Genomic DNA, 27,053 nt, shown 5'->3' with positions numbered 1-27,053 from the left:
ACATAATCCATCTGAAATAAGTAGTTTGGAATGAAGTTTCTTTAAAAACAAAACCGGCAGAGAAACCAGCTAAATAACCAGTCAGGTCAGTCTTTCTCGTCATTCAGTCAGTTTTTCTGTTCTATCTGACTGCAGCTGTATGCTAGCAATGCGTTAGCACGAGCTTAGCAGTCAGTTTGCAGTTGCTTCAATTGAGCTAGTTTGGTGTAGCGTTAGCCGAGGGCCGGGCTCGGAGGTTTGCGCAGCCACTGGTAGAACTGCCGCCGGTGGTGGCGGTGCCAGCGCACGTTGCCCTCAACGATCTCCAGCGCTCGCGGCAAAGCAGGCCCGGCCCCCACACCGCTGGATTGGATGAACTCCTTTAACTGAGGAAGGGAATAATGAGGAAGGAAGGAAGGTAGGGAGGAAAAGGAGATGACAGTAACTCGAATATTAGAACTGTGTAACCCCTCTGTGTGGGAAGAAAAGAATGACAGAAATATTGCAGCCCCATAGATGTATAAGAGTTCATTATATCCATAATAAAAAAAGGGTTTGACAGAATCAGCAACATGTTGATTTTTGATGATTTCCCTATTTGTAGGGTCTTCAGCACTGTAGCTAAAAATATTAGTTTTGTCCTGAAGGTGGCACAGATTATGGAGTCATTAAACAATGTCAAGGAGTTTCAGAAAAATTCAGGGAAATCTGGCCATTAGTTGTTGAGAAACACGACCAAAACTATCTGGACAATTGCCTATTGTACCTAGATTACCCATCACAGGCTTTGATACTATAACAGCCTCTGCTCTTCCGGTTTTGGTCTTTGCACCACACGTCGAACCTGGCTGAAGGGATTTTCTCCCATTCAGCCACAAGAGCATCAGTGAGTACAGTCTGGGGTTAAGCTCAGGACTCTGGGCAGACCAGTCAAGTTCTTCCACACCACTGGAAAACCAGTGGACCTAGATTTGTGCACTGGGGCATTTTCACGTTGACACAGGAAAGGTTCTTCTCCAAACTGTTGCTACAAAGTTAGAAGCGTTGTCTAAAATATCGCCAAGCGACCATGGTAGTGTGTTACCACCAAATGAACCTAGACATTTGCAGGTCGTAATCTTACAGTTGCACTTACAGGTGACTGGAAAAAAATCAAGTGGGATGCAGAAAACGTGAAAAATTCCCATATTGGAAAGATTACTTTTCTGCAAAGGTACAAACAAATGTTTACCAATGAGTCAAAACTAAAGGTTTCTCAATATTTTAGTGAAAGAAGACTTTCCCTTTTAAACAGAAACATTCCAGCAAGAGAATGTGAAAGCTAAACTGTCTTTTAAAAGTTGATAATTAAAGAGAAACTTGTTTAAAGGTTCATAATTAGAGGTAAAATTTTCAGCACTGAAATCTAGCTATCAAAGTGAGGCTTTGCTTTAAAGGATGGCCATTAAATGGAAGGTTTCCAGCACGAGAGGTGAGGTATTAAAGAGAAACCTTTTTTTGTCGATAGAGAAACTTTGTGAAGGAAGAGAATTAATTTTTTTCCCAAAGTCAAGGACCGAAGAGGAAACTTAGTGTTGTTGAGAGTTTGACAGATTCGCTGGAGCGCAGGAGAAAATCTATCCCTTCAACTCACTTTAATCCAGTTCATATTGTTAACTCTGTCTTTTTCCTCCCGCCCTCTTCTCCTCTATCCTACAGTTTCATTTTTGTTTTTAAATTTTCCTTATACACTGTGCTTTTTAACCTTTCTAATTCCTCTTTCCCCTCTGAGACACCTTGAGACACATTTTGAGATTTGCTTAGTGGTTGGAAGAAGACTTTACTTTTCTATACACGCTACATTTTTGGGAAAAGCAAACATAAAGGCACACCATACTTTTCGTTATATTCAGTTTTTTTTTTTTTTTTTCAGAGGTCCCATTTTAATTCATAGTGATTTTGTTCGGAGGCTTCACTGACACTGAAACCCACTCTGAGGCTCTTTTTATTGTTACCATATCAACAGGAGTAAGCATAGATCTCAGACAAAATTGTTTTTCACAGAAAGTGTTCATCACAAAAGAAAATGAGGCGAGAGCTTATTATTCAGAAACACGCACAACCCTTTATGTTTACAGAAAATGTGAGACTGTGAATGCGCGACGTTGGATTCAAAGCAACCATTCTTCTGTAGTGTTTAACCTCTTACTTGTTCCTTCTGCTTTCATTGTACTTCTGATTTCTACTTCCTCCTTTTGATAAGGCATCTTTGAGTTTCGTGACGTTCATTATGCCAAATAAAATCTGCACTAGCAGAGAAATGAATTAACATAGGAATGATGATAATCTGAAGGTCCTGCAGATGACGTCTCTGATTCAATCCCACACACATCATCCTGCTGACCAAACGCCCATTTTTGGGCCTTTGCCTGCTACTTTTGCCTTTTGCCTGGTTTACCTGCCTGCGACTGTTTACCTTTGCCTGTTTCTGCCTGCTGAGCCTTAATAAAGGTGAACTGTTTTGAACTTTTACATATTTTGGAGTACTGAATCCTCCTAAACCTGAGCTGTGACAATTTCCTCTTGTTTGTTTGCTAAAAACTACAGTGTCAAGCTGTTTTGGGGAAATTACTGAGCCTTCTTTAAAGATGAAACTATATATTTGTGATCCAGTCAGAAAGTAATGACCGACAGACTTACATATTTTGGTTTTGGTCTTTTCATGGGATGACAAAAAAGACCAGCCTCATCCTTTGAAGGTGGAAGCCCAACGATTGTCAGTGATTGTGTTGCAATTGACAAGTTTCATACTTCAAAATGTAACTGTAGACACCTTGAGATAGGTCAGTTGGATTTGTCAAAGTACACGTAGTATTGTAAATGAGTTTTTGTAGGTTACTACACATTGTGTTAATGACTTAATAAATAGAACCTATTTAGAATCGTTGCACACATGATATTCTATTATCGTAACCTATTGTGTTGATATGCGGGAAAATGTGCCTTGTCAGTGTTTTTTTGTCGCTGTGTCATCATTTACTATGGTCAAATGACTCCTGCAGCGGGATATGATGTTTACTGATGTTTGCAGTAATTCGTGATATTCATGATTTTGTTTTATTTCTTTTTTATTACCTCAGTGTAAGGGAGCATCGTTCTATGGGTCATTAGGACCAGATAATTCTAGCTGAGCTGGCTAAAGTTGCATATGGACACACATATTACTATTTTCAACAGCTTTATCCGCTGTATCTTAGTAGCTTGTAGGAGTTTCTGTGAGACAGGTGTTCAGAGTGTAGGAATTCGCCCCATTTAGGTGTAAATCCCATTTAGATGTAAAGGTCAGTCTAGGACCTCAGTAATGTGTATGTGTCCGTGTTTGTGTATTTACCTCATTGAGTTCTCTCTCAGTGTTCAGGAACTCTGTGACTCCACTGATGAGCTTTGAATTCATGAACAACGCTTCGCCATAACTGAACAGAGACAGTAAGAGAGAGACAATTATTATTTCCGTTTGTCGTCGGCCTAAAATTACAAGTAATTTTGTTTTCTTTACAGTTCAACATTAGAACATATAGAAACCCTCCACGTGGACCGACTGATCGAGACTCCCAGTCTCTCACCGTGCGTTGAGGACGTCCCACTTCTCTCGGAAGTATTTCCAGGCCAGGTTTCGACCCTGAGGGTTTCTTCCCACGTGGATAATGACGTCGATCACATCCTGCTCTGGGACCAGGTCTGAGGTCAGAGACAGGTTCAATAACCTGGGAGAGACAGACAGGCTCAGTGACAAAGTTGACAGCGATTAGAGAGGTCAGAGGCGGTTGTGATGGTCCAATGGTGCAGCCTGTAAAGTGTACGTTTCATCTTTAATGTTGTCTAAATGGAGCCACGATGAGGTACTCCTCTGCATGTTAGCATGCTAAGGATTCTCCTAAACAAATGTTAGCATGCTAATATTTGTTACCATGCTAAAAATGAGGTTGTGGGTAAAAAGTCTCACATGTGCTAGAATGGTAACAAATATTATGCGACTGCTTATGTCACAGAAAATATTAGTATGCTCATTTTTTATGGTACGCTAAAACATTAGTCTGTACTGTATATCTTAAAATGTTTTAGCATACTAACAAACTTCAATAAACTTGATTAACATGATAAAACATTAGCCTGTGGATATTGATGTCAATATGATTTTTTTTGTATTTTAATATTGACGAAATTAGCATGCTAAAATGGTAAGTTGTATATTTATTGTAAGTTTTAATTACATTTGCATATTAGAAATATAACTTAAACAGTTATTGGTGTAAAAGGTTAAAAAACTAATGATTATTAGCCTGCTTAATTATTAGCATTGCATCCTACTCCTATAATGTGAATAATATTTTGACATGCTAACACATTTTTGTATGCTAATATTTAAAATTTTAACCTGTGGGTAATATTTTAGCCCACCATACCAAAAACTGTTAACCAAAAATTAAAAGTTAATTCAAACATTAGCGCAAAATAGGTGGACGATTATAAGCTGTTGGATGAGTTTGAATGAACAGGAATGAACTGGATTCTTCAGAACAAAAAAGGAAAGGAAAAAAAATTAGACAAAAAAAAAGATTATTTTTCTGCTTCAACTCTTGATTGTCTTCAGACAACCGTAGCATTGAGCTGCCACACACACACAGACACAAGCTGTATATTTGTTCATATATTTTAGGTAGAAAAGAATCAGTCCTCTGAAACAGACACACAACACTTACATGAGCTACAGTAATCTGATTACTCCCAGCTTGCCTGGAATTGTGAGGGAATTCAGGGATTTACAGAAACCTGGCAATCACACAAAGCGTTCGGCTCCAGAATCCTGATAATTCGGACGTGTAAACACATTAATCCTAGTTTCTTAAGTGTGTTTTAAAATTGGAGACTGAGCAAGACAAAGAGACGGAACAAAGAGAGTTTCACAGGAAATCTTATGTTCACTCATCCGACATGGTGTTCAGAGTTTATCTTCATCTGTGTGGGTTTGCTTTTTCTATGTGTGTGTGTGTGTGTGTGTGTGTGTTAGCTGGTTGTTTGTAGCTGCCGTCTTTTCATTAAACCCCAAAATCAATTTTCTCTCTATTTTCCCACAATCCCTCTGTGCTGAAACCATTTCCTGTGTGACCAATCAGTGTGTATCTGTGCTGTGGTTTTAGATTTTGTGTGTGTGTGTGTGTGTGTGTGTGTGTGTGTGTGTGTGTGTGTGTGTGTGTGCGCGTGATAGCTATCTGAGCATGCAGTACTACCTCTCTGATTGCAGAACAGTTTACTGTGGCTGGAAAATCAATACCTGACACACACACACACACACAAACTTGTACTTCTATCTTTGTGAGGACACACTGACATAATGCATTCACTAGCCCCTTACCCTACGTTTAACCATTACAACTAAATGCCTAACCCTAAACCTAACCCTAACCTAAACCTGAGTCTAACCTGAACACAAAAACCAGGTCTTAACCCTCAAACAGCCCTTTAAGTTGTGTCAGAAAGTGAGGACCAGCCAAAATGTCCTCATTCCACAAGATGTATAACTCAAACTGGTCCTCAGAAAGATAGAAGTACAAGTACAAACACACACACACACACACGTGCGCACACACACACACACACACACACACACACACACACACACACACACACACACACACACACACACACACACACACACACACAAACACACACAAGCCATCCTTACTATTTTTCTCAATGAGAAATATCAGCAGTTGGCTCCTGATAAATTACACTGATGGCAACATACACACACACACACACACACACACACACACACACACACACACACACACACACACACACACACACACACACACACACACACACACACACACGGCCTTGGGCAAATTTTCAGTGCACCATCATTCAGTTTGGAATCTGGTTTCTCTTCCAGTGAGCCATGGAAAATCAGATTGCAGACCGGAAACTTGATGCAGTTAAAAAAAAATTCCATCACTCAGCATTTAGTCACCTTAATCTTTTGGCGAGGTGTTTTGTTATTATCATATAGTAATTTAGTTGAGACCCCGGCCTGTTTGGAAAACTCTTCTCGTGCTGCATTTAAGGATCTCCAACATCGACAGTTTTAAGTCAGCTGTCAAAAATGAACACAATTAAGCAAAAATAAGCAAATAATGCTTGAAGTATACTTCTTAAAGCTGCACCAATGCATGTTTTTATATTAACAGCGGAACAAACGGCAGCATGTAATGTAAAAGGTGTTGCTCTCACTGACAAACCGCCAGAGAATTATCGCCCGACTCAACTCCATGGAGTGTTTTTAATGTCTGTCAACTCATTGTTATGGTTTTATGACTTACAACTTTACTGTTTTGGTTCAGTCTCAGAGCTCTCGTTATTCCTGTATCCAGCAGCAGCAGCAGCAGGCGGCTTTTTTTTACGAAAAAACCTTAAAATGCCACTTTGTAGTACCTTCGCAGCAGAAAAGAGCAGACAGACGCAGTTAGAGACCAGCTGGTGAACATAGTGGAGCATTTTGCGGCTAAAGAGTCAGATATTTCCCTCAGGAGCTGGTGGAGACCAAAACCAGAGCTAAAAGAAGAGGGAATACTCGACTTAGATTCATCAGGTGGACACTAACATGACTCCAGGTGGATGATCATGTCGCTCTGTCTACTGAATGTCTAAACAGTTTGCTAACACGTTAGCCACAGCAAATGTATACGGTGATAATATGTTTACAGCTTGTTTTGCTGCCCTCAAGTGGCAAAGGAAGTGATCAATTACTGCTGCGATAGCTAAACTTTTGCATGGGTATTGGCTGTGTGTGTGTGTGTGTGTGTGAAAGTTTAAAAGAGAAACTACTCCTGAGTTCAGACTACACAGTATTACAGAGCCCGTCTATAAGACAGAGCCACACAATTGCAGTTGATACTGTATGTGCTCTATTGTTTCAAATTCATAAAATACCAAAAACCAACTGACACACAGTGAATCTGGGACTTTTGGGGCCTGCTACATCACCTTCTGCACTGATATTATGTCTGATGCTCACCTGCACACCCACCCTGTTTCTAGCGACTGGGAAGAACATAGAATTCCCTTTCACTGATAAAATCCTGACAACGCATGGAAACATTTATTGTTGGTGCTCTCAGGGGAAACAACGAAAATGGTTCCCAACACACATCAATGTTAAGTAAGCTGTAAAAGTCTCTTGTCCAAGTCACATGAGTACTTCAGACTCTATGATTACCTAATCTGACACAGTGACCATCTCAACAGACAAAAAATGTGTAGTTACAATTTGTCACTGCTGGTTCTTTTCATCTGATGATTTAAATAACACAGTATCCAGTATACGTTTTTAAGGAAGCTTTTCCAATGTTGACCAGCGCGGTCAACATTGGCCCTGATCCAAGTACACAGGCACTTGTCCACGCCTATACGTTCATAAAAAAACACATAGATCCCAAACTTTAGAAAATGTTGATTTTGTGAAAATGCTAATTTGTTTTGTTTTTTTGGCAACTGCAGGGGATCCTTAAACGAGCCGAAAAACAGTCTGTGGAAGCCTCACAAAGTGTAGTTGAAAGCTGCATAATTAAATTCCCAGTGGGATGAGTGGGACTAGCAGCCCTTCAAAAGTACAGAGACATTTCTAACCCAATGTTCAGATCAATGATATTGATTAGTGGAGCTTCAATGGCAAACAATTGCAAAAAAAGCTTTGTTATCCATCACTCAACAATCTTTGTGTTACGTTACAAGGTTAAACAATGCCGAATCCTTTTCTAACCACTAAGATGCACACCAACAGAAACAGCAGTGCCATTTGTACCTGTTGAGGAGGAAGGTATTGTCCGAGCAGGTCAGAGCCTCCAGCAGGATCTTCTTCTCTGAAACGGCGTTGGACGAGTGAAACTTCATCCAGATGAACTCCCACACGTCCTCATCCATCAGACTGACCCCAGTGCAGTAAACAATGTCTCTGATGTTGGGAGGAATCCTACAAAGACACGACATAAAGCCATCGGACTGACCAAGTCAATCAGCCGCAACGCAAAACCTGTCCAATACAGCAAAAGTAAATTGTGTGTCATATTTACGGCATGTTAATAAGTATACTCTAAGTAAAAGGGGAAGAGACGGGCAAATGTGAGAGTGGACCAGGAAAGGTAATAAAACCCTGATAAGACACGTCCGCAGGATTAACCAGGACTCTCTCTGGGTGCAAAGTGAGAAATTCTGATTCAGTTAGGGAGCTCCTTTAAAAAAATCCATTCGCTTCTCCTGCGGACTCAGGTCATGAAATGCACAGACAAAGACACATTTGGAAACACTTTCTCACCAACTGAAACCCAAAGAAGTCTCAGTAAGCCAAAGTGGCATGTGGACTCTGCCAGATGAACTGATTTAATTGTGTTGGAATATGTTTTGCGTTTCATAATTTGGTCAGATTTATAAAGATTTTCAGGAGATACATGTGCATTCTTGGGTACTGAGCAAAAATTGGGATCCTGCCCCTTGGCTTGCTTGGCAAACTGGTACCACACGAGGGGCCCGAGTAAGTCCTGGACCTGGGAGGGGAGACTGTGAGTGAACACCAGGTGGTAAATGTATGAACAAATCTCTTACACAAAATCTTCAATACTGAATCATGAGAGTCAGTGAATGAATCGGTAACTGCCGACTGAAAGCACTGTTGTCAGCTAAGCCATGGTATACAGTGTGTGCTACCTGTCTGTACAACCTGTACTTCCTGATGTGATAACTCTTTTGCAAAAATACATGCACATCACTGTTGTATTCAGGTTTCCATCCAAACGCAAATTTTCACCAAAAAATTGGCTAAAAAAAAAAACTGAATTAACAGTCACTGTTTCTTTTATCCATAACCTTAATCGCACCTTTATTATTGTAACCATGACGATGAAGGTCCTCTAACTTTAAGGAAGTACTTATTTGAACCCAAACCACGAACCCATCCTAAACCTAACCAAGTTGTTCTTTGCCTAAACCTGTGCCTGTTCCACCACCTCATCTGCCTGTTGACGGCAAAGGTCTGGTAGAGCTTCCGCTCCTGTGGGTCGTGTCTGCGGGTACTGACAATGGACCTATATGTTCATTTAAATTGGTGATATTGTTGTTTTTTGTTTGTTTTTTACTATGGAAACTGAAAATAAGACAAATACATAAAACATTAAAACAGGTGGATGGAAATGCACTTTTTGCTCAGCTTTGAAGATTGTGTTCATAACGCCATTATGCCTTCACTTTAAAAAAAAAAAAGGATGCTCTACATAATAACTTACTACAAATCTTTGACCTGTATGAAAATATTAGAATCGGGAAAGTGGATGTTCGTGCCAGTTGTAACGACCTTCCCTCCGGACATTCCTGGTATATCGCGTTCACAAGAATGGGACGGACGGGAGGTCGCAGTGACCTTTGACCGCCAGAATCCAATCACTTCATTCTTGAGTCCAAGCGCAGGCTTGTGACAAAAATTCCCTCAAGGCGGAGGTCGAGCGATAAAGTTACAGCAGTAACAGTACAGCGACGCAACCAGAGCCCCGATGGAGTTAACGGACAGCAGCGCGTACGGAATCACCACGGGGAACTTCTGCGTCCGTTGTAGGGTGTTTTATTGACCGACAGCGTGCTACTGACACACACGAACACACTCCGTGCCCCAGCTGGTCACTGGCCTAAATCATCAGTAAAGCAAAAAGGTGAGCATTTCCTTCACACTGTAATGTGCATGCGTGTGTGGACTTGACCTAAATTGTCAGTAAATCAAAACTTTCATCACAATACAGTGAGCTCAGCTGGCAGCAAAATTATATACTGAATTACCACACCGTGTGAGTGTGTGTGTGTGTGTGTTGATATATTCTGTGTATGTATATTTTTTATATGTGTGTGTATTGTGGCTGTGTGCGTACTCTGTGTGAGTGCAGAGTGAGTGATGCAGCGACAATTACATCATTCAGCGACCTGGGAAATCATTTTAGAGATGCTCCACTTAAGAGCAAGCTTCAACACACACCCGCGCACACACACACACACACACACACACACACACTGGCTAACTTCCACATTACTGCTGACTGTGGCGTTAAAGTCCTTCTCAGACGACATCTGCCAAACACTGTGTACTGAAGTGTGTGCATTTATGAATGTGAGTGTGTTTAACCAGATAACACGATGTCTAAGCCACTAGCAGATTATTTATCATGTAAAACGTGAAGTACTACTGCTACTATTCCTACTACTGCTAATGTTGCTGTTTTATCACTTTGACTTCTTGTTGTTTCTAATAGAAATAACAGTAATAAAGTAGTTTTTCTCTGCAGAATATGAAATGGAGGAGGAGAGTCTCTGGAAACCTCCAGATGGCTCTGATCCCATTAACTAACACACTCACTCTGAGTGTGCGTGTGAGTGTGTTTTAAGAGCCTGTAGAGGATGTTTTATGTCCTAAAGCTCTATCTTTCTCCGGAAATATCTCTCCCTCCCTCTCATTCTTCCTCAGCATCAAACTCCCACTCTGACAGTAAACATGTCTCTCCACCATCTGCTCTGTCTGTCCGTCCATATGTCTGCCTGTCTGTCTGACTGACTATGCAGTCTAAGTGTCACTTTGAATTTTGAAAATCACTCTGCCAGACTGATAAAACATTTAAGGCACTCGACAGACCAGCGTGAGCTCGGTCAGGTAGTTAAACCCTGACTAAAGATGACTGCTGCGCTGCCGTGTGCCCACTGTATATATACTGTTAATTCCAATATCATACCAGACATGATGGGTGCTACTGAAGCGCCTATACCTTCCATCCACGCAGACTCCGACCTTTTTTTATGCTGTCGCTATCCTCAGAACCAGCTGTACTATCAGCAGCACAGCCCACGAGCTACTAAAAGCAGCTGGCTGGGACTCATTTCACAACCCGGACTACCATCAGCCACTGTAGCTCTATATGTGAAAAGAAGCGAATACAACCCCTCCAGCAAACAGAGGCTTTAAAAAGCAGGGGCTTATGTATTTGTTTGTGGATATACACTATGTCCTTTAATCGTACTATAATAAGGCCACATCCAAGGCTGCTTCACCGACTGAGGGATCCCCGGAACACCAGGTTTCATCAAGCGTCAACTGATTCGTGGTAGACGTCTTCATGGGTCCCTTTGGTTCCTAATGACCAAGAGTCAACCTGGGACCCGAGTTGAGCTGCGTCCAAACTGAATTCAGTCTGACTCAGTCTTACGTCTGTTTGTCAGTTTTTCAATACTCAAGTGGAGCCGAGCGACTCTGTACAAGCTCTGACCATATGGTTTGTCATCACCGTAACAGGAGAAAAATGTGTTTTTAGAAAATAAGGCTCGACTCAGGTGCTTCTCAACTGATGATTTGAATCATCAGTATTTAGAGACTACGTTTAGCCCTGGTGTGAACTGTGAAGCCAGTAAAAATGACCGTTGGCACTGTCGGCATAAATAAATATACGCTATGTGTGTTGGTTTCCAAGGGGGCGTCTTCGGATGGGGTCCAAAATTCAGGGCTTTTGAAATCCCAGTCCCTGGAAGTATGGAAGTTTGGATGAGTCAGCGCCACACGATTTATGTCCAACACTAGGGTTGATTACCACTGTGGGAAGTAGTTTTCCTTATATGCAGCGAGGCAGATATGGTGGGTGGGCTTGTGACTTTCACACAGGAGATGCGAGTTTGGGTCCTTGTTCTTGTTTTTATTAACTGGTATCTGGTCATAATCCGTTGTGTTGGACAAACCGATGACGGTGCTAGATTAAAAATCAGAGGATCACCAAATTGATTACAATTAATCCTGAGGGGAACACGAACGCGTGAATCCAATTTTATGGCAATCCATTCAATGGTAGTCTTTCACTCGAAACCGCAAATGTCAACCTCATGGTGGCGCTAGAGGAGACGTTAGAGGATCGCACTCAGACAGTCAAATATATCGTCGGGAAACCATGAATGTCTGCACTAAATGTCATGGCAGTGTAATGAAGGCCAAGCAGCTCATTGTTGCATTGGAACCCCCCTACCAGGTTAATCCAGCCATGGCTGCAAGCCACACTGAGATTAATTTCAAAACTTATCTTTTTTGGATCGATTTAGAGGGTTCATTTTCAAAAAAACCCCAGTGGGACATGATTAATATTCCAGGGGGATGTAGGCGCATTAGCTTTTCTCTGCAGTAATTACACTCATTGTTCGGGAAAGGATTTTAGCCAGTCACATTACAGCAGATGGTTTCTAACACCCTTTTTACACAGGAGACTCAGGTGTGACGCAGGTCTGCTGTTTGACTCATTCAAATCAAAGACCTTTCTGTCACACAGCGACTGTAACTGTAGCTTCATACACACCACTGCAAAACCCCAGAATGAATGTACAGAGAATTACAAAGAGGCTAAATAAAGTTCAACTTCATGTCTTTCTCTCTTTTTCAGGTAATTGTCAAGCCAGGTCAGAGGAGCTCTCGCCTGAAAAGACTTCCAATTATTGTGGCGTTCTGATACAAAGCAGATTTGTAATTAATACCTGGGATGAAAACCACAAACATGTGCCCTCCAGATGGGATTAAATCACTGAATGGAGAGTGCAGTATTAAAAAAATCACCCCTGGAGAGATTAATCCTGCATGAGTGTGGATTTATCTGGCACTTTTCCATCACTGAAGATGGACCATTTCCAAATTGCCTCCCAAATTTTAAATAGGCCAGACCCGTGTTGTAGTGAGGATGGAAAAAGCAGCTTTTTCCAAAACGCTGCCATATGGTTGTCATGTGAGCTGCTCCCTCGTCGCTCGCTCTGTGAACAACAACTTAACTTTGAACGACTGAAAAAAAAACCTGGATGCTGGAAAGGACACAAGTTGTACTGACTCCAGAAACAATTAGTTTTGAATGGCGAACTTTCACGCCAACGCGCATGTGACTTTAGCGAGGACATCCTCCTCAGAGCTCCTTCTCTGAGAATCCATTCATAAAATCTGCTGGACAGGGTCTGAAACAGTGTTCAGTGTAGTGTTTTTTTTTTATTTAAGCACGCCTCTTATCTTCAGCTCTGTGCTGTCCTGTACACAACAACAGCATCTGTTTCTATTTAACTCGCTGTTTGAAATCTAATACTGCGGATCTCGATAAGGACCCAGAGGGAGCGAACAAGCCAGCAGCACATGAAAGAGAAAAAGTAAGAGGCAAACATGAGGAGAGTGAAATGGGAAGGAACAAAGAAACAAATGGATCTATGGGAAAGGAGGGTGAGAGGCTGGCTGGATGAAAGCTGCAGTGCTTTTTGCCGTCTCTGGATGTCAGACATGGTTTACTCCTCTTCAAACTTTGAGACAATTGGACTTGAGAATCTGGAATGATACATTGCATCTGGCGTTTTGACTTCCATTTCTCCCCCCACGACCACACACACGGGGAGCAATTTGGGGTTCATTGTTTTTTGCGGGTTCAGGTGCTAGAGCCGCAGCCGTTAACAACATATTCTGGACTCTTATTTATTCTCACTTCATTCAAGTCGGAATCCTATGTTTAGTCAAAGTGGTACGTTCAAGACTGGCATGAACCTTCACTAATTTTGCCAATTTTATGTGTGTGTGTGTGTGTGTGTGTGTGTGTGTGTGTGTGTGTGTGTGTGTGTGTGTGTGTGTGTGTTTTCGTACCTGTTCTTGTTGCTAGAGATCCAGTCAGAGATGTAGGCGACAGCTTGACGGTGGCACTGCTTGTTCCCGAAGCTACAAGCTAGCATGAGGAGCTCCCTCTGTAACTCCCTGCAGAGACAGAGAGAAAGTACTGTATATTATAACATACTGGAAGGAACGTTTTTGTTTACCAATCTCACCCAGGGTCAGGTGAGAAGATTGACATCAGTTTCGTTCCTACACACCAAGCACAGAGATACCGAGGGCCCGGGACACGTGTTGCCTAGCTTACCGCACGGGAAACGGGGAAACTGCTAGCCCTTCGCGAAAAGTCCAATAATGCCTCCCAACAACTCCAAAACTAGCAGATTTACAGTTCGTGAATTGGTTTTGGAACAGGTGTAGAAATCATTTTACGAACCATTAGCAGTGGAGCTCGGTTTTCTTGAGCTAGGCTGGCAGTTTACCTACACTTCCAGTCTTTGAACATCCAGTCTGAAACTTTTCTTGAAACTACCTGTCCTCAAAGCCAATTGTTCTTTTTGGTTAAGAAAAGAAATTTTGGTGTCAGGTATCAGGTGTGTGTTTGTACATCAGAGTGCTGTTGGTCTTACAGTGTTTATGTTGACTGGTTGTGCAGTTTGCTGTATTGAAAGTGAAAAGAAAAGTCAATTGTTAAATTGCTTAAACTGAATGATGATGCAAAAGTAGAGGAAAACATCACCACAGTGAAAATAAAGAAATTATATGTTGGGTGGATTTAACAATAAATTCGAAACGCGTGGAAAACCTTAGGATAATTTCTTGTGGGTGGAATGTGGCCCATAGCGTGATGCATACTCAGTCTGGTAGGACGCCTGCAGGACGTTGCCCTCGTTGCCGGGGCCATTTGTCGGCCAACCCATCTGATGGTACCGCGATGCAACCTGCTTCAACACGTAGTCCTGTTTCAACACACACACACACACACACACACACACACACACACACACACACACACACACACACACACCATTTAGGGGTAATTAAGCGACAGCCAGCTGTCAGCACAGAAGAGACAGCTTATTCTGCTAACATGGAACCTTTACTGGCTGACAGACTGATTGATCGACTGAAGGACTAATTGAGATAGTGATTGATTGACTTATTGATTGGTTGTTTACACTGAAGAGGCTGTATTCTTCCGTGCGGTCCAGCAGTTTGTCCAGCTGGTAGAGCGCTCGGCTGGCGGCGTGCCACGGCAGGAAGGACGTCTCCTCGGGCAGATAGCCGATCAGCTGCAGGGGAACACCCTGGGGGAGGTACCCGGCCCTGAGAAAGAGAGAGGGAGGGAGAGATACGAAAAAGAGGACAGTCAAACTTCAAAACCATCTGACAGGCTCAAAGTCAGCTTCGTACCATTACTCACCATTCACTGAGCAAGAAAATAATCAACTTCCACTGGTTAAAAACAGTTGGAAACAATGATATAATAAAACCAGCCCAGCATCCAAGAATGCACATGATCTTTACACAACGTGCAAGAGAATAGGACAAAAGTTATTACCTCAACCAATAAAAAAAAACAATCCAAAGGGTTCAAACATGTTATTAGTCACTTCAAAGACAGTTTCAAGTAGGCCGTGATTTATTCAGAACTAACAACCCTGTAGACTGTTACAGCTAAACAGAACAAAGACGCAATGACTTTGAACACTTGAGGTGAGCTGGAGTGTCAGTTGACGCCGATGCGGGCAGGAAATGGAAATTTCTGCTTTTCCGGAGAGTTGACGGACGCTGGGAAACAGGGCACCGCTGTATCCTGACAGGTCGCGTCACAGAAAACCAAGTGCCTCTCCTGAAACAGGTCTCCATGGAATACAGTGGGCAGAAAGACAAAAGCTTTGCCCTTCGCAAGGGCGCCGTGAGGTCAGCAGACTGACTAGGTAACGTCGGTTACACAGCAACGTCCATGTCAAGTTTTCGTTACCGAACTTTAGCCACCGTAAGCTAGTGGTCAGGCCAGGCTATGAACGCCCCTGTGTGTTGAGCTGAGCGAGGGTGTCGCACAACGACTCTTCGATCTCATCAGGATACGCCGTCGAATGTCGTATTTCCGAGAGCCGATGCCCGTCAAAAGTAACGAGTTTGTCAAACTCGCTCCCTAGATTGGCTCATCCCAGCTACCATACAGCCACTGCGTCTTTTGACTACGCAAGTGTATGGATTATGTATTATTTACTTTCATCTGCCCCCCTTTTTTTAAATCGAAACGACATGTCAAAAATCACAAGTGACCTTAACTCAACGGAACTGGTTCAAGAGAGTGTATTTTGACCCACCTGGCATTCCGTACCGCAACCTTTTCTCTTTTAGGACTTAGAGCAGAGTCAAGGGGACACAGAAGTGCATTCTGGTGCGTGAATCCAATTTGAGGCCAAAGTAAGATCCACAATCTCTGTGGTCTGTGAGTGTGTGAGTGTGTGAGTGTATGGGTGTGTGTGTGTGTGTGTGTGTGTGTGTGTGTGTGTGTGTGTGCGTGTTTGTCTGTGAATAAACTACTTTATGAACACATTAAGAACAACTTGGCCTCTAAATGCCACAGGATCTTTTTAGGAGCACAGGTTACAGCCGCTGCCTCGTGAATATTAACAAGTGTCCTTCGTGCACTCATTAATATTCATTCTGTTTTTTATTTGGGGGGGGGCAACTCTCTTGCTTCCTGCTTCAACCTTCAGCCCCGCCCACAGCTCATGAATATTAATGAGGCGAGGAGGTTGAGGACAGAGAGTGAACTCAGAGAGGTGACGTTAGTTTTATTCTGATTATTGGTGTTCGGCAGAGAGAGAAGTGACCGATGAGGAAGCGCCGCAGAGAAATTTATGCCTTCACACCGACTGAGGCCGAGCTGCGACCTTTAATCAAGGGCTGTCAATCAAAGTGACTGACAGACACACACAGAGAGGAGGAGAAGGGATTTGTTGTTCTTTTTCTTTTTTCTTCATGCCCTAGTCAAGTTTTTTTGGCCCTGATACTTATATTTATGTTGCTTACATGTTGCTACATACATGTCAACTAAATAACCCGTTGAAATAAATATCCGACACGTTGAAATAACACTCAGTCTCACACACCTTGTGTTTATGAGCTTCTTGATCCAAATACTGAAGGTCAAGGTTCCGAAATATAAAGTTTACTATCTTAAATTATTGATATGACGTGATCTGCTAGAAAGAAAGACGACTTCCACTGCTGGATTTGATGGAACTAAAGAAACACTCACTTCTCTCGTGGTTTTACAGTTGTACACAACCTTTGACAAGCACCGACAGCGGCGTGCGGAGAGCACACAAACCGACGACAGCCAAGTTTAATTTAGGCCTGTCATTAACATTAAATAGTGACAGCTGATGTGACGTACCGCCGGCGCCCTTTGCCATTTTAACCGGTGGATGTGACGCCGAGCAGCGGCTAAAAATGAGAAGCTGCGGCTGAATGTTTTCTCCACTGCCTTGGAAATCATCATCAGAGATCGGAACCTAGTGAGTCCTTGCATTTTTTCCAGCCTCAGGGCCCGAACCAGGAGTCACTCATCCCTGCGCCCAAATGACATTTCACATTCACCGTAGAGCCGGGCTGTTTTGAAGGAGAGCAGCTTCAACACCAGAAGGGTCGGGTGGACCAAACGCTGGATCGGACTTTCGGTCAGTGCTGTTTGAGCCAAAAACGACTCATTAAAATATGCGCGCCTCGGCCCTGATACCGATCCTTAGGAGCGTCTCGGGACACGTCTAGTTCTTTTACAGGCCTCCGCAGAAAGTTAATCTGTTTGAGATAAGACTCTCTAAGTCTTTGAGCAGCCAGCCGAGGAACTCTAAATTCCAGACCATCATATTTCCATAATCTGCCTCATATCCAACCCGACCGACCTCCACACATTCATCTCCATTCCCATCATGCAACTGGCCTCTGGGACATTACCATAATCCATCAAGCCTGCCGAGACTTCCTGTTTACAGCTCTCTGAAGGACTGATGGGACTGAACATGAGGGCAGAGTGAGGGGGAGAAGGTGGCGGTTACCATGGCAACAGCATCCAGCCATTGATCTGTTTACCTGGTTTTTTTTTTCAGCGTTTTCTACTTTTCCGAACATCATCATCCGTCACCTGATCATCCAGCCACATCAACTTGTAGCATAGTCGTCACGCGTCGCTTGTACCCTTCGCGTGTCACCCGTCGTCAGAACAACCGTGTTTCTTCCGTCTACTCATTTTCCGCGGAGGTCTCTCACTCTCTCTCTCACTCTCTCTCTCTCAGCTTCTTATTTCTAATTGTCTCTGTACTCACAAACGTTATGTATGAGACCACTTTCCCATTCTCTTGTTTATCTGTGTTGCCTTCTATCTCAAAAAAAGGCAAAGATGACATTAAAAAATTCCTTGAAAAAACAGAGTTAAAGTGACTTTATATACACTGAAGTGTTCAAAATCATTTATACTGTATGAATGAACACAACAATAAATGTTCCAACCAAATTACTGTTCCTGAAAACAATCATTACAAAAACCCCAAGGCACCTGAAAACACTGGCACTCTTGAAACTGTCTGAAAAGCTTGAAACCGATGAGTGCAAAACCGGGGAGATTCAGGAACGCTGAAAAGTAAAACCTCGAAACTAGAGGGGAATTCAACCCCTGAGGCTTCCTACGTCTGTAAGATTCTGACAACCTTTGGGGCAATAGTTCAAGCTCCGTCTGAATGTACAAGAAATGAGATATGACGTGTTAATCAGTGAGCTTTTGGGGTGCTGGTGGGTGGATTTTGCTGCCTTCGGACAGAGCCAGGCTAGCTGTCCCCCCCCCCCCTGTTTACAGTCTTTTTGCTAAGCTAAACTGGCCCGCTGCTGGCTTTAGCTTCATATATACTGTACGGATTATTATGACAGTGGTATCAATCCCCTCATCTAACTCCTGGCAACTAAGCAAATCAGTATCTTGCCCAAAATGTCAAACTATTGCTTTAAATAACAGGCTCAAAACCGTTGATCACGAAAAGTTTTACTATGAAACACCAGAATTCCTAATTGCAAAATAATATACTGAGCCCGTTCAAGTAGGGGTTCTCACAGGTCCACTTGTTTCCTGGTAACAAAGACCTGACCTGGGACCATTCAGACTGGGTCCAAGTAATACTCACTCTAACCATCTGATGAACTCAGTCGTAGCACAAACTTTACACTCTCAGTCCCAGCACTGGTAAGGCCCTAAGAACTGCTACATCATCAATATGTTCTGTTTAACTTTCACACTGTGTTTGTAATGAACACTGCAGCCTCCGGGGGACGCTAACAGGGCTTTAAACTAAGCTCATTAACTCGTTAACATCGTTAAGGGCCAGCTAATTGTTTGTCCATTAGCCATTAGCAAGGCTCAGTGGAGAGCTAACGAGGGACTGCAGCGGTCACACGCGCACACACACACGCACACACACACACACACACACACAGACACACACACACACACACACACAGACACACACACACATGCGCAGAGAGAAAGAGAGGTGACATCAATCACTGTTTAAGCGCACACTCAGAGAGACACAGCAATTTATTACTGCTAAACTAGCTTCTCACACTCACACACACACGCACAGGGTCCTGCTGCCACCCTTTAGCCTTAAGTGCTATGTGGATTGCTCAGGCTTCAGCCAGCTGAACTGTAAACAGTAGAAGAATCAGCACAACTGAAATGAATTCTCAGATTAAAGATCTATCAAACTGTAATGAATTCACTGAGGGGTAATCAGACAGTATGTTCTTTGACGCTTTAGAATAAGCCTGGCTAGCAGCTTTTCCCCCTGCTTGTCTTCTGTGTGCTAAAATGGCCTGGAGACATATCCAGGACCTGTTTCTGTACTGAACCGATCTCGGTCTTTCTGTCTGACTCTGGGTAAGATGACGGCTGATTTGTTTGTCGCAGAATGGTCCTCGGCATCGGCGTGTTGGCAGGGTCACTACAGAGCCACCATCCGTTGTGAAAGGGTGATGTAGTATTTCCAGGGTTTTTTTTTTTTTTTACAGCTTGTTCTTATTCTCGTAGTTTTCTACCTGTAACAATGAGAAAGCAAGCTTTAGTTTTGTCCATTGGTTCCACTGGTTTGGTTTATTCACCGAATTAATTGCTGAGATATGTATTGATCACGGGAACACATGAAGGCAGGTTGGGAACAAACCTCCAGCTTAGTCGACCTGTTTGGACGGGAAAACGACAGTTAACGGTTAAAATTATTCCCCGAAACTGGCCACTGAAAACATCCATTACAGTTTACAACGTCCACACGGTAGGAATTGCCGGTCATTCAATACACACTGGCCTTTTTCCCCTGACGCAATCGTTCCAAAAGAAGATGCCTGGAAAAGGATGAATATATTTTTACCTAGTGTCATGAACACCCCAAAACGAGTATTTGCCTTATCAATATTGGATCCATCAGGTCCGATCAAATGTAAAGTTGCATCAGTAAATCAGTTTTACGCCATTCATGTGTGCCAGCGGTAAGTCAGCCATCTCAGCCAGGGGAAGTCTCTCCTGCTTATGTTCTAAAAGCCTAAAAAACTTTTCTGATGTACGGCCACTGAGCAACTTAAAACTGAACGAATGAAGCCAGTTCTCTCGTAATACATCCATACATTCTGTAAGAAAAACACAACTTCAAGTTTTTTAACTCCCGTACACTGTTTTGTATTTGCGCGCACGTGTTTCCTCTTCAGCGAGGAGTTATTACCGACGTGTCAGGTGCGCTGGAATAACTCTTCTCTTGCAGGATCGTCTTCACCGCTCATGTTTCTTTACTAGCGAACTCCTTGTTAGGGATACTGGCGTGTGACTTGAGTTGAGCAGTGTTGTCAGAACTGACAAAACCACGAGTTCAGCTCTCAAAAGTGTTGGGTGTTTCATTCATCTCCAGTCTCAGCGGTGACGCAACCTGAGGGTGTCACTCTGCTCGTTGTCACGATAGAAGATACACCAGGTGATGGAGGGCGTCCTCCAACATTACATCGCCCAGTGGACATCGGGTTTAATACGACAGACAAGAGGATTTCCCAAAATATCTAACTGTTCCTTTGAACCATTACAGAAGACTCCCGAGTGTCTGCGCTGAGGGACAGTGACTTTTTTATCTAAAGGTTCAGTTCACCCAAATATCCGAAAAACTTTACGACAACATTAGTGGCCTCCGCTCATACAGACGGTTTTATTTGTCCGGGCTTTGAGTTATCTGTCGCTGACATTTCTGCTCCACCCCAACACAACGCAGGTGCGCGGCAGGGAGTTTGTGGTGCTCACGGCATTAAATAGCCCACAGAACCAGTGACAATCCAACAATCCACACACGATCAACGAGGACCATTTCTTTGGTAGTAAGTACTCCCATCTGAACTACTTTGAGGACGACGAAAACCTCAACAACAACCTGTTTCTTGTAATGTGGTGTAGTGGTGTTGGGCGTCGCCATAGCGACAGATGCAGGCTGAGGCGAGAGTGTGTTCCGCTGTCAGCGTGAATATTAATGGATCTGCGGAAGATGGAAACCTCCCGCCGAGCTCCTAAGTCATCAACACACACTCTTGAACAGAGTACGGCAGCGCAGTTGTCTCTAGCTGTTGCTCATTCAACATGACAGAGAACAGATGGCTGAGAGAGAGAGGGAGAGAGAGAGAGATACAGAAAACAGAAAGAGTGGGTGGGTGGTGGTTGGGGGGCGGGGGGGTAAATGGAGTTATAGGGTTGGTGTCAGAGTAGATTTTGGTTAGAGTGTTCAAAAAGCCCCAGGCTGAAAACATCACTATGAAAAACGACTCACTCCTCTACCTCTCTTGCTCTCACGGAGTTTGCGTCTGGCTCAGGCCACTTTTGAATTCCGTCCTGCTCTGAATACAGCGACGCCGACAGGACGGCCATCTGACAGACCCAGATGTGGCTCCCCGGGGGAAACCACAGGCAACCAAATACAATCCGGAGAGCAGGACGTTGCCTAGAGCGAAATCCTGACATATTGTTGTTAGTCATCGTGGCTCGATTTCGATTCGGCCCGGGCGCATGTTTAAGGTGCTGTAGCACCGCGGGGGTGAACGCAACAACGATGATTTGTGTCAGCAGGTCTTCCGAATAGCAAAAATGAAATAACAAACACACTTTGCAATATTTTTGACCAAAGCGCGACTTTCATATACGAGGAAACGACACAGAGTCATCCCATTGCGCTTTGTGCTCACTGCCGCGCGAGCCTGATGCCTGAACGGATGGACAGCTGTCGATGGGCTCGCGCTAAACATGCACGTCTATTGGCAGGAGCTGAGGAAAATAATGTGAAAGACAACATGCGAACCTCACACGGAAAGAAACTCGTGGAAGACCTCCTGCTGCAAGGCAACAGTGGTGATCCCTGAGCCACCGAGCTGAGCAACTGAGTTGCGGACGGTGGAGGAATCCGTCGCCAAGCTCCATCCCAAGGCCTTGTGTATGAATGTAAAGTTGTGTACGAAAATCCACAGGTTTTAGCCGAATTCACTCGCAGTATGGAAACCAATGTATATACAGCTGACTCCGTGAAACTACATGCAGAGCAGCACAGAGCCATCTTGTCTGCCAAATAGATAATGACAACTCTGAAATGTATCCTTCCAGTTAAAAAGTAAAAAAAAAAGAAACGGTCCATCAAAACAGACATATCTGACTGAGGCAGACACATTATCAGTCCTGCTCAACAGACATACTGTCCTTATCGGGAAACAATTAGAAACAGTGACAGACACGGCGGATCAGCCTCTCTGCGCTCTCCGTCTGCGTGTCCAGATGTCTTACGGGCTCAGTGACAGATGAACAAATCAGAAAGAAAGAAAAAGTGGAAAAGAGATTATTTGTCCGCTACTTTATTATGTCAGAACAAACTGTCCATTTCTGTATGTGCGTGTGTGTGTGTGTGCACGAGGCCTGCGATCAGCCCTTGAGCAAGGCATCTAAAGCCCAGCTGCACCTAAATGGTGCCGGAAGAGGACTCACCTGGCCAGGTTGAAGGCATCATCGATAAGCCCTGCCCTGTTTCCAACCGAGATGATCTAAAAGAAAGAGAGAGAGAGAGAGAGAGAGAGAGAGAGAGAGAGAGATCGGCATAGAATGCGTCTAAAATGAAAAAAGATGCAGCGTTAAACAGAAAGAGAGAGAGAGAGCCAGGCAAACAGTCGTACTTGAGGGTTGGCGTGGAGCTGCTGGATCAGCAGTTTCCAGTTCTGGAGGTCGTAGTTCACACGGAAGTAGCCTGTCTGGTTTACGTTGCCTAGCAACCAGGTGTTGTCGTCCATCTGACCAATCCTGTGGGTCTCTGAGGCAAAACAGAGAATTGAGTCAGTCTGTTAATCAAGGCGTCAACGCTGGTTCAACCGAAAAGGTGAAAAAACAGAACCAAACCGAGTGTTAATCCCAATAAATAAAACTAGGACTGGCTTTTTGATCCAAAATCCTAAGAAGAACAAGCTTTATTTTCGAATAATATTTCATTCTACAAAAACAGAAGCAGATCAATCTTTATTTATCACAAAAAAAACAAAACAGATCGAGAATGAGTTTTTCTTTCCATTAAAATAAAAAGAGAGAGTTTTAGACGTCCATAGGGACAGAAAGAGCAGAAATTTGAGAAAGACACAAAAAGAGACCTTTATTCTCCAAAAATGAAAACAGGAATGAGGTTTATTCCCAGTGCTGATGGACCTCTGAACACTGAAAAATGGAAAACTCTGAGCTTTTCCTCAACAGAATACAACTGCGAGCCTCCGTTTTTTTAGTCCGTTAATTACAAATCACATATCTCGAGATAATGAGATCATTCATTTGTGATCGTGAGAAAATTTGTCCCGTTAACATTACAAAATAATCCCAAACTAAGAGCTTGTTATCTCTAGGCAACAGGATAATGAAATCCTGATCATAAAGATCATGGAGACGTTCAATACACGATAGCAGATCTCAGAGCAGTACACAGCAGGACTCTCTAGATCCAGTACTCGGGCCGTACCGTACCTGTCCTGTTGTTGATCCAGATGAGGCTCTCAGTGCAAACAGCGGACGTGTTTCCCACCGCGACCGTCAACGGGACCTGCCACTGTAAACTACAGAGAGGGAGAGTGATGCCAGTAATGTTCGGCGAAATTGGACCGGGTTTTATTGCCTCAGTTATCAGACGGAGAGACATTAGAGAGAGAGAGATCAGAGAGAGTGATGGTCAGCCATGATCCGCCAGCATCAGTCAGCCGGAAATGGAGCGAGCGACACTCGCAGCGGCAGACAGTGAGAGTGTAATAGCTGCGGCAGTCAGCAAACATCAGTCAAGTGAAGTGGGAAGAGGGTTATTGTCATTTTCAGGGAGTGAGGGAGGTTAAATGTGCGGTCCGGTCAAAAGATGTGTGTGGGGATGATTTCAGATCAGATGTGAGATACATAAATGCTCCTCTGCTGCTTGAGTGAATCCCCCGACCGATCAGGCCCACGAAACCTTTTCAAAACCAGTTCCATTATCTCAAAATGCCGCTTCTTAGTTTTTAAGTGGCTGACATTTAGGAGTTAAATGGTTTCTGAATAGCAGCGAGACAGAAGGACAACGGCACCTCAGCAGACACCCCCCCCCACCCAAAAAAAAGGAAATTTGTTTTCTAGTGCAGAGGTAATTGATGTCTCATAATCCCAATGTGGAATAGAACCTATTTGCTAATGAAGTTACATTTAACAGCGAAGCTCTGAGGCGTCCATGCAGCAGTTTCTCATTTTAGAAAAACCAGAGAAGCTGCAGAATCATGCGACTGCTTGATTTTTGGTTTGGGTTTTTTAATCGGTCCCGTGAAATCACAACAACACCTTTACCGATGCAAAACCCTCCACCTTTTCTTTTTATTCTGCAAAGTCTCAAACGTAAATTGGTCTTTTACCCATTAACTTCACCCAGCATCAACAGTGTTGCTGTTAGTTTTTTATTACTAAGCCGTTTTTTTCCCCAAAGTAAAATTGTGGTTATTTCGACCCAGAATTTACCTGAGAACTGACACAAATGTATTGTTAGTTGTACAAAACAATGTGGACGTGACATTCACAACTGCCAACGATGCAATTCAATCGGTATCAAACAGCGACACGCTCGAGTTTAAAAAGAACTACGGTAGATTGTAGTGGTTTATTTTGGTAAATGGTACGACATTAATGCCACCGTGCTGCTTTAAGTTTCTCTTTTTATCAGAAATCATGTTTTCCCACTCCTGACTGATGTTAGCTGCCACACAACACCACACAACTCCACACTTCCTGATCTCTTCCACATTAAAGGCCCACCTGTTAAGTAAAAAGGCCGCGCGACTTTAAGTGTGAAAATTCTTCAGGAAGTGTTGAGTTTCGCTCGCGGCGTCTCAACATATTTTGGGGGAAAAAGTGACACGACTGACTGTCGTCCCGGCGAAGTAGCGCTCTGAAAATGGACTCTATGCTGAATTTACCCGAACAACTGGTCAACGTGGAGGAAGTTTTGGGTTCCGAGTGTTGGGACGAAATGGACAGACGTCTCGAAAGTCAGCCGAGTCTCCGACAGTTGGCGTGAGGTGGACGTCAGCGGCCTAAAACAGACACGTCAACCAAAGACAAAAAGCGGCCTGTTCCTCTGCTCGACGGTCGACTTAAGTCTAAAAACCACAAATACCTTTTACCATGTAAATAATAGTGTGTGACGAGAGAAGTTAGTTGACTCTAAGTGCTCATTAGAATAAAAAAGCTTTCTGATGCTTTCTGACGGTGACCGGTAGATGCTTTTAACACACACACACACACACACACACACACACACTGCAGCAGCAGCTTTATTTCAATCTGAACACTTACTGTATGCGTAGCAATGACGCTAATGAAAGAGCCTTTAAAGCGAGACCTTCTCTTTAGTTCCAATAACAACCTTCAGAGACTCAGTTTTTAATTAGACTCATTTTGATGAAAGTGATTCATATTTTAATTAAAGTGGATTTTAATTACAGAGAGCAAACAATCAGATTTACACACTGCAATCAATTCATCCATTTAAAGAGAAACTGTGTGTGTGTGTGTGTGTGTGTGTGTGTGTGTGTGTGTGTGTGTGTGCAGGGCCACGGTCATTGTAACACAATCCAGAGAAAGACCCATTTACCATGCCCCTTAACAGCCATCTGTCACCGCGGGCAACCCTGGATCAATACCACTGCCTAGCAACCAGATATTTAATCTCATATTTATATCAATGTGATTGACAGGAGCAGAACTCAATTACACACGCACGCACCCCCACGCACACACTCGCACACCTAATCACACGCAGTAAGAAGCATGGAGAGCAGAATGTGTTTATGAATATTTGATCGAAATGAAGACTGTTTATTTTAGACAACTGTGTGTGCGTGTGCGTGGGCGTGCGTGTGTGTGTGTGTGTGTGTGTGTGTGTGTGTGCTCAGAAGTGATGGTTTATTCATCAAAGGCAGAAACAAGCCGAAACCCACCCACACACACACACACACACTTGCACGGTGTACTGCAGGTAGAGCGAAAGGGGAACTCTTCAGACAGCCCTTCACCTCCCCGTCTCGCTCTGTCCCTCCTCTTCCTCCTCTTCCTCCATTCACGAACACTTTGACCCCATTTGCGCTCGCCACTTCTGGTGTCTCAAATCCAGATAAAATCTAAATGTAGGCTTAAAAAAAATACACCCACCAGCAGCGCTCATGCCAGATGTCAGCCTGGTAATGACGGGACCCGCCAGACAGGCGGCGTTGGGAATAAAAATGAGTGTCCAGGTGCTACCGCTGCCGGAGCGCCCTCAGCCCGGACTGGATTTACGCCTCTCGGGGTTATGGGGTGATTTTAACGTTGCCTCCTCTGGTCGGTGAGTTTAATCCCGCCTGGAGCGTGTATGTGGGGTAATTTTCCACCTCCCCGCCCGCAGTAACAATTGCAGCCACAATCACCCACTGTTTTCCCTGTGATCTCGCCGGTCCTCCTGTAATTTAAATCCTGTCCAGAGCGGCGTCCTTGTATTTCAAACAGGTTCTCTGAGTGATTTCCTTCCTACTTTTTCTTTTTTTTTTTTTTTAAATCTGCTCAACGTAAAATGTGATTTTTTTTACTAAAAAAACTGAGAAAGTCAAAACTGTTTTTGCTGATCTGATAGACGGAAACCTGCTAACACCAACATCCTGGCCTATTTCGGAACCGATATGACGACAGGAAACAAATTAAAGCCGCCAGCGGAGGAAGGACCCTGTCAAAGCTCATCGAACGGGCCGCTGTGAGGTCAGCTACGGGAGGGCACTGGTTCCGTCTTTCGAGCCCTGCCCTTTTTTTTGGCTT

General features: G+C 43.5%; 1 protein-coding gene across 1 annotated transcript in view; it reads right to left on the bottom strand.

The window, feature by feature from the left end:
* Positions 1–212: 212 nt before the first annotated feature.
* The window catches only part of LOC120797455 (thyrotropin-releasing hormone-degrading ectoenzyme-like), a 137,973-nt gene continuing 111,132 nt past the window's right edge, over positions 213–27,053 (bottom strand). The window contains exons 11-20 of the mRNA XM_040141143.1: positions 23,724–23,812; positions 22,895–23,028; positions 22,710–22,765; positions 14,827–14,974; positions 14,504–14,607; positions 13,685–13,792; positions 7,820–7,987; positions 3,582–3,722; positions 3,350–3,431; positions 213–365 (exon numbers count right to left, since the gene is read on the bottom strand). Of these exons, the coding sequence (XP_039997077.1) occupies positions 213–365; positions 3,350–3,431; positions 3,582–3,722; positions 7,820–7,987; positions 13,685–13,792; positions 14,504–14,607; positions 14,827–14,974; positions 22,710–22,765; positions 22,895–23,028; positions 23,724–23,812 (1,183 nt within the window). The remainder of the gene's footprint in view (positions 366–3,349; positions 3,432–3,581; positions 3,723–7,819; positions 7,988–13,684; positions 13,793–14,503; positions 14,608–14,826; positions 14,975–22,709; positions 22,766–22,894; positions 23,029–23,723; positions 23,813–27,053) is intronic.

This window comes from Xiphias gladius, chromosome 2, assembly GCF_016859285.1.
Source record: "Xiphias gladius isolate SHS-SW01 ecotype Sanya breed wild chromosome 2, ASM1685928v1, whole genome shotgun sequence".
Taxonomy (NCBI): domain Eukaryota; kingdom Metazoa; phylum Chordata; class Actinopteri; order Istiophoriformes; family Xiphiidae; genus Xiphias; species Xiphias gladius.
Note: the sequence above shows the minus strand (reverse complement) of the source record. Positions and strands in the feature narration are given on the sequence as shown.